Raw genomic sequence first — 8,440 nt, 5'->3', positions numbered from 1 at the left:
AAATAAATGTGCCTGTTGAACATCCTATTCCAGATTTAGACCACGTTCTTGCCATAATAAGTTCCACTCTTCTGGGAAGGCTTTCCACTAGATTGTAAAGCGTGGCTGTAGGTATTTATGATTGGGCAGCATGGTGGTGTAGTGGTCAGCACTGTCACCTCACAGCAAGAAGGGTCTGTGTTTGAACCTCATGACCTCTGGTTTCCCCTACAGTTCAAAGACATGCAGGTTAGGTAAAATACCCAGCCACTGGGGTTGTACAAAACAGTGCATACTTAGTGCTGGTCCCAAGCCCAGATAGATCATGGAGGGTTGTGTCAGGAAGGGCATCTGATATAAAACCTATGCAGAACAGATCTACTGCGGCGACCCCGAATGAACAGTAGCAGCCAAAAGAAGAAGAAGCTGTGGGTATTTATGATCATTTAGCTCCAAGAGTATTATTGAGGTCAGGCACTGATGTTAGATGAAGAGGTCTGGGGTGCAGTAGGGGTGAGGTTAGGGATCCGTGCAGGCCACTCAAGTTCTTCCAGTCCAACTTTGGCAAAGCATGTCTTCATGGAGTGTGCTTTGTGCACAGGGGCATTGTCATGCTGGACCAGGTTTGGGACTCTTAGCTACAGTGAAGGGAAAATGTAATTATACGGCATACAAAGATATTCTATACAATTGTGTGCTTCCAACTTTGTGGTAACAATTTATGGAAGGCCACGTGTGTGATGGTCAGGTGTCCACAAACATTTGGCCATATTTTGTGTTTTGTTTTGTGTGAAAAAAATCCCATCATGGTGAGTTTCTGAAAAGGCAGGATTGCTTATATTTTAAGAAGTTATTTCCTGTGTTAATATGACTCACACAAAGGACTGGTATAACATCCATCTCTCTATTTGTCCAGTGTCCAGACCTGTTGGGCAGAACTTATGCTCCAATCCTCCTCCATCACTGATCCAGTTTTGTTCCGTTCCCTGTTCTAAACCTTGCCATCTCTCGCCTTGGTCACCCTGGGGACCTTGTATCCATGACAACAGTATAGAGCATCATGGAACAAAAGGTGAGAGATGAAACATCCCACTCAAAACTCATGTGAGAATTTAATGAAAGAACACACAAACACACTTTTCCAGTACAAACTATTTTCCTGTTGAGGTTGAGCTAAAATCAGTATTCACCATGCTGAAGAATTCTCTGCAACTTATACTCCTAACTGCTATAACAGCAAAAGCAGCATGAGAGATACAAGACTTGTAACAAGATCTTAATATATAATGAAACAGAGAAAAAATGGGGGGGGGGGACCGTTAGCCATTAAAGGGGTGTATAGGAGTAAGGTGGGGTTTACATTAGACCGTATCAGCGGATCATCAGATTAACGTTTTTAAAACGATTAGCGTGCACACAGCAACGCCAATACACGATTCGCGTGCACACAGCAACGCCAATACACGGATACGCTCGGCTCCGCAGGCATCCTGCGCTCCAAATCACTCCACCCTGAACAGCGAGTGCCCTCTGGAGGGTGCGCACTCCGGCCCTGCGCAGCTCACAGAGCACACGAGTGAAGTGCACGAGCAGTGATTCGGGACTGAGCCGCTGTGTGTGTGATCTCAGTGCATATCGGGCATGCGCGTCACTTACCACTTGCAAGTGGAAGGATGGCAAGCCTAAAGACAATCATAACTACACAATGGGCAGTATTTGCATCAGTATTTGCAGTATTTTCATACTTTTATACTCTTTAATGAAAGGTGATACAAGGCGGAAGTCCGCGCCGTTTTTCAGCAGTCGCGTCACATGACCAACGCCAGCGAATCATGAAGGTGGATGTCACAGTGACGTTGTCCAATGACGACGCCAGCTAGAGCTCAGCACAGCGTATCCGCATATCCACGTATTCTCAATGTTTACACAGCACCAGACCAGACACGATCTGGATTGAATACGTGGACGCTGGCGGATTCCCGTTTCCCGGCGTTTCCAGGCGTTTTAATGTAAACGGACAGTGCATCCGCGAAGAAAACGAGACAGATATGGTCTAATGTAAACTTGGCCTAAAGTTCTTAAAGCAATACTGAATTGGAACTCATTGGGATGAGTTATAGGCAGATTATACATTTCTTCACATTAAAGAATTAAATGTAGCTCTATTTAAACCTTACCTGTCATTTGTCACTTGTGATTTTTAACCTCGTGTTAACCAGAGACCATTCGCACTAGTTGAACTAAAGGTTGGTTGTTAGTCATGGTGCAAAAGTCTATCCTAATCTATATGTTGAGAGTGTTTAGTTTAAAACTAGCATGGTGTAGAATTTAAGTTGCACCATAAACACTTGATACTGTCCATTGCAGTTACTAGTGAATTGATCATCAATCAAAACTTTGCGCAGAATAACATCAGACGCATATGACAATGGCATATGAGGTACAAAACAAAATGGAGCTGAGGCAGGGAGTAATATTCTGAGAAAAAAAAAGAATTTCTGAGATTAAATTTATGCATTTATGAAAAAAAAACTCAGACATACTTCAAGATTATAAAGTCATAAATTTGCAAGAAATACTCTGAAATTCTGAGAAAAAAGACTCAGAAATTCCAAGACAAAAAAGTCAGAAATCCCGAGATTAAGAAGGCACAAACTTACAAGAGAAAAAAAAAACTTGCATGCTTCCCACCTTCCTGTCTGCAGTGCGTTCTGGGAAATGTCAGAGAAAATCTCTTCACATTTTATTCTTTTATATTCTATGATCAGGAAGGAAAAACTGCATTTTATATAACTCCATAATTCCATAACTATTCGGAAATAATATCGGAATTTCTAAGGTTTTTTTCATACATTTTTCAGACTTCTTAATCTTCAAATTTCTTGGAATTTCTTGGTTTCTTGGAATTTCTTAGTTTTTTCATGCAAAAATTATGACTTCATAATTTTGAAGAATATCCGAGTTTTTTTTTCTCGTAAATGTATGACTTTAATGTGCGAGTTATTTTCTCAGAATATTACCCCCCACATACACACCTCAGCAACTACTAGTGAAGTGAGAAGAAGCATATGACATCAGAAGCATATGATGGCATATTATGTTAAAAAAAATGGAGCTGAGGCAGGGAGTAATATTCTGAGAAGGAAACTCAGAATTTCCAAGATTAAACTTGTAGATTTACAAAAAAAATGATAAAAAAAAAACGCTTGGATATATAAAGTCATAAATATGCAAGAAAAACTCCAAAATTCTGAGAAAAAAAACCTCAGAAATTCTGAGGGGGAAAAATCAGAAATTCTGAGATTAAAAAGTCAGAATTTTTGGAAAATTGCAAGGGTTTTTTTTTTCCTCAGAACATTACTCCCCACCACCACCAATGTTGCCAGATTGGGCGGTTTTAAGTGCATTTTGGCGGATTTGAACATGTTTTGGGCTGGAAAACGTCAGCAGTATCTGGCAACACTGACCACCACCACCACCTCAGTTAATGTAAAAACACAATGTGACACAAACAGGAACTTGATCTCTTGCATCTGGGATCGAGACCCAGTGAAGCGTTCAATGTTTGTCGTTTTGTTCAGTGTAATACGTATATGTACTTCAAGGTACTTATAATTAAAATGTCGAAAATCAGAAAGGATTGTGTTGCACAATAAAGTAGCATCTTGCCTGACCACCGCCTGTTTACTGGTAATGCCTTTGCCTCACAATTTGTATTTGTCTGCCAGTGTACTGTCTGCTTGTGTTTGTATTTTAGTAATGATGCATAGCAATGAAAAAATAACACCTGCAAACTTAATTGAAAAATATTACATTTATTGTGATAATTGGTTGAAGGTATTTTGTAGTGTTTGTTACCATACATGCTGGTGGCATGGTGGTGTAGTAGTTAGCACTGTTGCCTTGTGGCAAAAAGGTTCCAGGTTTGAACCTCACGACCCATGGGGGCCTTTCTGTATGGAGTTTGCATGTTGTGTCTGTGTGGGTTTGCTCCAATTTCCCTAATAGTCCAATGACATATGGATTACTTCAGAGGTGGACAAAGTACCTGACTTCATTACTTAAGTCAAAGTACAGATCCCACTGGTCAAATTTTACTCCGATACAAGTGAAAGTTGTACAGTCAAATTTTTACTTAAGTTAAAGGGGAACTGAAGTCATTTTTAAACTTATTTTATTTCTTAATTAACGTGGTATTCAATTACGTTTTTGGTTTTAGTAACCTTATATCATGACTCGTATTGGCAACTAATTGCAATTAAATATTATACTTATCGGCCTATTCGGTTTAAGCCATGTTGAATGTAGTTCGTTTGGTCCACGGCAGGCGTCGCTTATCTGCGCGATCTTCACGAGACTTGTGCAAAACTTCAAAACGTGAAGCGTCAGCCAGGTGTCAGTGCCGCCATTTTGAAAACTGTTTTCCAAACGAAATATTGCACAAAAACGAGTTTAAATGACGATTACTGCCTACTTTTTTCAAACTTTCCTGATTGCTATCAAAACAAACAAAACTTCCGGCTTGATTACATCAGCATTCGAAAGAGGGCGCGCGCGTCTTTTGACAACGTTGGCAGATGTCGGTCACTTTGATTTCCGCTGTACGTTTTACTTCCATCCTCCGATGTCTCGCACAGGTCTCAACGAATCTCGTTTACGGCCATCGCTTTGACATATGGACTGATATATTACAGAGCATATTTCAAACACTCATAACTTGCTATAGCAGTGACAAAATAGCGATCAAAAATGCATTCCTATATTTAATAAAATGAAATAAATAGAATTTTGATCATAAAAAATTGCCTTCAGTTATCCTTTAAAGTACTGAAGTATTTGCTTTTAAACATACTTAAGTATTAAAAGTACATTTTCTGTCAATGCACTGTTGTATTATTGCCACAACGCTTACAAAACCTAACGCCTCTGAAGCAACCGACTGGATTCACTGACTCACTTGTAGAACCTGTAGAATAAACTCCTGGTAGAATGTTACAAAATGAAACACAACTGAACTGAAAAAGAATTAGTCATTTTCTTTCTTTCTTTCTTTCTTTCTTTCTTTCTTTCTTATTTTTATTTTTTTTAAATTGTATCACTCCTCCCCACCCCTACAAAGCAGCATGGTAGTGTTCTGACCCAGCTCTGGCAGTGTGCACACATGGAAGACAGTGGAATAGCTGTAAATGCAGCTTGCTCAGTAAATAAAAGTGACAGTCCAACCTGATTAAAGCCCAGGTCCACACCTCGAGCTTAATAACTGCCCAACAGCAACACTGCTTTAAGCAAGACAAAAAAAGTGCAAGACCATCATATGACATCAAAACAAAAAACTCCAGCAATTTGTTGTGACTGACTAGTACAATACTGTCCATCTCACAGGTTCCATGTGTGTGTGTGTGTGTGTGTGTGCGCATGCGCGCTCAAGTGTATGTATTCATGCACATATGAAATGAATCTGCCTGTGGAATCATGATGGTTTAACATTAAGCTAGCTAGTCAGTGAAGCTCCACCTGACATGCTAGCAAAAACTATATTGGGTAGCTAACGCTACTAGAAAAGAAAGATTTCTACATTCTGTTTATTTGGCAAGATTATGCTGAAACATATTTCTGAAAGGACTTCAGATAAGTTAACGTTATTCATGTTAGCGTAACTCCATTTTTACATGCTAACTAACAGTAAAACCCAGACATAGTAAAACATTTTTAAAAAATGCAACCTCTAAGATGGTGTTGTAGGAGGCCTTTGGAGATGAAAATCAAGTGTTTGCAAAAAAAAACATGTTTTTGTGAGGTTTTATGGGAATGTTGTAATCTTACAATGTTGGGTGAAGCAGGGGCGATTCTAGCATCTGATCTTTGGGGGTGCTTAGCCCCCAGAGCTGACAGAGGCACCTGGCTTGAACGACAGTGTTTCCACGTTTATTCCGCATTTAGACTAGACTTAACTAGACAAGAAGACTAGACTAGACAAGACTAGACTTATGCAATGTTTTAACAGAAGCTGACCCAATAAACTATGATATCTACACATTTACAATCACTGACACAAATATTTACGTTATGTTTTTAACTAAACAAGACCTACTACTGCATTTGTAATGTTGGAGCTATTCATTTTGAACAGTGGTAATTGTTAATTAATGTGTTATTGTGTAATAATAGTGTGTATTATTATGATTTTACATTAGTTTACATTAGTAAACGCTATGTTACATTAAATAAAATTGACTAACACACGGTGGTCTAGCACCGTAGCACTTGTACAGCTCTGCACAAAAGTATCTCGATATGGATGATAAATGTCATTTTTATCATTCTGTTCATAGACCAGGGAACATCAATATTGCATTATGCATATTATTGTGTGGGGCGGCACGGTGGTGTAGTGGTTAGCGCTGTCGCCTCACAGCAAGAAGGTCCTGGGTTCGAGCCCCGGGGCCGGCGAGGGCCTTTCTGTGCGGAGTTTGCATGTTCTCCCCGTGTCCGCGTGGGTTTCCTCCGGGTGCTCCGGTTTCCCCCACAGTCCAAAGACATGCAGGTTAGGTTAACTGGTGACTCTAAATTGACCGTAGGTGTGAATGTGAGTGTGAATGGTTGTCTGTGTCTATGTGTCAGCCCTGTGATGACCTGGCGACTTGTCCAGGGTGTACCCCGCCTTTCGCCCGTAGTCAGCTGGGATAGGCTCCAGCTTGCCTGCGACCCTGTAGAAGGATAAAGCGGCTAGAGATAATGTGATGTGTGTGATATTATTGTGTTGTGTTTAACAATTGTAACTCCAGTCCATACCTTCACATCTCGCTATGCCAGTAATACTCAGGTGCTACTTCGAGTTCCTCATTGGCGTGGAATCCAGTTTAAAAAAACACCATGTCGTAGCAAGCACTCGTGCAGACAGGCAACCCAATCAGAGGGGACGCAAGGAGGAGAGGTATTTTACTGGTCATAGACCTATCACGTAACAGGTGAATTCAAGAACACACACACGCCCGCGCACACATTCATTGCGCAGTGCGCAAGGGCACTTATTTCTGAAAATTACGTCCAAAAGCAGTGTTTTTGAGGATGCTGAGCTAGGGGGTGCTGAGCTTGTTTTTGGGGGTGCTTGAGCACCCCAAAAAATAGGCTAAACACGCCCCTGGGGTGAAGTGTGTAGCAGAATTTCCTGTAGGCTATTTGTACTCATTGTCTGAACATAAAGGTACAAATCTTTGTACCTCAGTAAAAAAAAACAACTAAGGGTTCATTTGCATGGTTAATTGCTTATTACTTGGCCCCAGAACAGTATATAACATGAATAATAATATCAACATCAGTCATATTTTTATGAATAGCGATTTTATTTTAAAACAATAACTAAATAAAAAACAGGAACATGTGCAAGGCAAGCATGTGCATGCATGTAGGGAGTAGTGCAGTGATAATTTACAGTGATAGTTCCAGAAACAGTCCTTGTCCTCCGAAAAGCAAAGACGAACATCACACTTGCGGCACTGTGTGTTGGTGTACCCTTTGGGGCAATGTCTGCAGTGCCCTCTCTTAGTCTTCATTGGGAAATGTCCAATGAGGTCCTTGCATGCATCCAGTAGCGGGTGTGCACATGATCTCTTTGGTGGGATGCTGTTTGGACTCCCATCACCCGAGGATGGTCTCTTCTTTGCATTCAGAGGGCTGCTTGTTGTCACCATCCGTGTGTCTAGGCTACCAGAAGATGGTCATCCCCTCTTTGGAGTTTTGACTGTGTCCACCAGAATGAGAGAGAATGCTAGCTGTGCCTGGAAAAGTCTCATGATCAGTGTCTTTTTCTTAGAGATCTTGAGAGCTTGGCAGTCCCACTTGTAGAGGAGCCAGGCATTGACCACAGCAAGGGTGATGGTGTACCAGAAGATGTACCAGTGGCGGGATTTCAGGGGGAACTTATATTTGGCTGTAAATGAGTCCAACAAATCCACACCTCCCATGTATGTGTTGTAGGTACCTACAATGTAAGGCCTTTCAACTTCAACGTACGTCTTGTTGGCTTTGTCCCAGCATTGAATCTTCTGCACCGGTTCTGTTCCAGCAAAGGATGACACAAGTGTGACCGCCCTGTTGTCATACCATTTGACAACACAGATGTTGTGTTTCACCTCCACTCAGTAGTTAAAGGTTCCTCTCCCCTTCTTCTTCAAGATCTTATCATCCTCAAGGTTGCAGTTGGGTGGGCGCACCTGCCTGGCTGTTCCCACATAACAGATTCCACGATTGAGGAGCTTTTCTATCAGTGGAACAGAGGTGAAGTAGTTGTCTGCATAGATTTTGTAATTCTGCAACGTTGGGTCTTTTAGGCTACACTTAGCCAGGTATGTTGTAAACTTACAACATGGCTATTTTGACTACCACACTTTCCCAGTGTTGTAAAATTACAACAAATATACAACATGCTCTCATTTACATTTGAGGCATGTATTTCACAATA

The 8,440-nt window shown here is 40.9% G+C and overlaps 1 protein-coding gene across 1 annotated transcript in view; it reads left to right on the top strand.

Moving 5' to 3' along the window:
- The window catches only part of thsd7bb (thrombospondin, type I, domain containing 7Bb), a 279,114-nt gene that overhangs the window by 158,955 nt on the left and 111,719 nt on the right, over positions 1–8,440 (top strand). The window contains exon 6 of the mRNA XM_060941740.1: positions 896–1,051. Within this exon, the coding sequence (XP_060797723.1) occupies positions 896–1,051 (156 nt within the window). The remainder of the gene's footprint in view (positions 1–895; positions 1,052–8,440) is intronic.

The sequence above is a fragment of the Neoarius graeffei genome, chromosome 15, assembly GCF_027579695.1.
Source record: "Neoarius graeffei isolate fNeoGra1 chromosome 15, fNeoGra1.pri, whole genome shotgun sequence".
NCBI lineage: Eukaryota > Metazoa > Chordata > Actinopteri > Siluriformes > Ariidae > Neoarius > Neoarius graeffei.
This window is presented reverse-complemented; position numbering and strand designations above follow the sequence as displayed.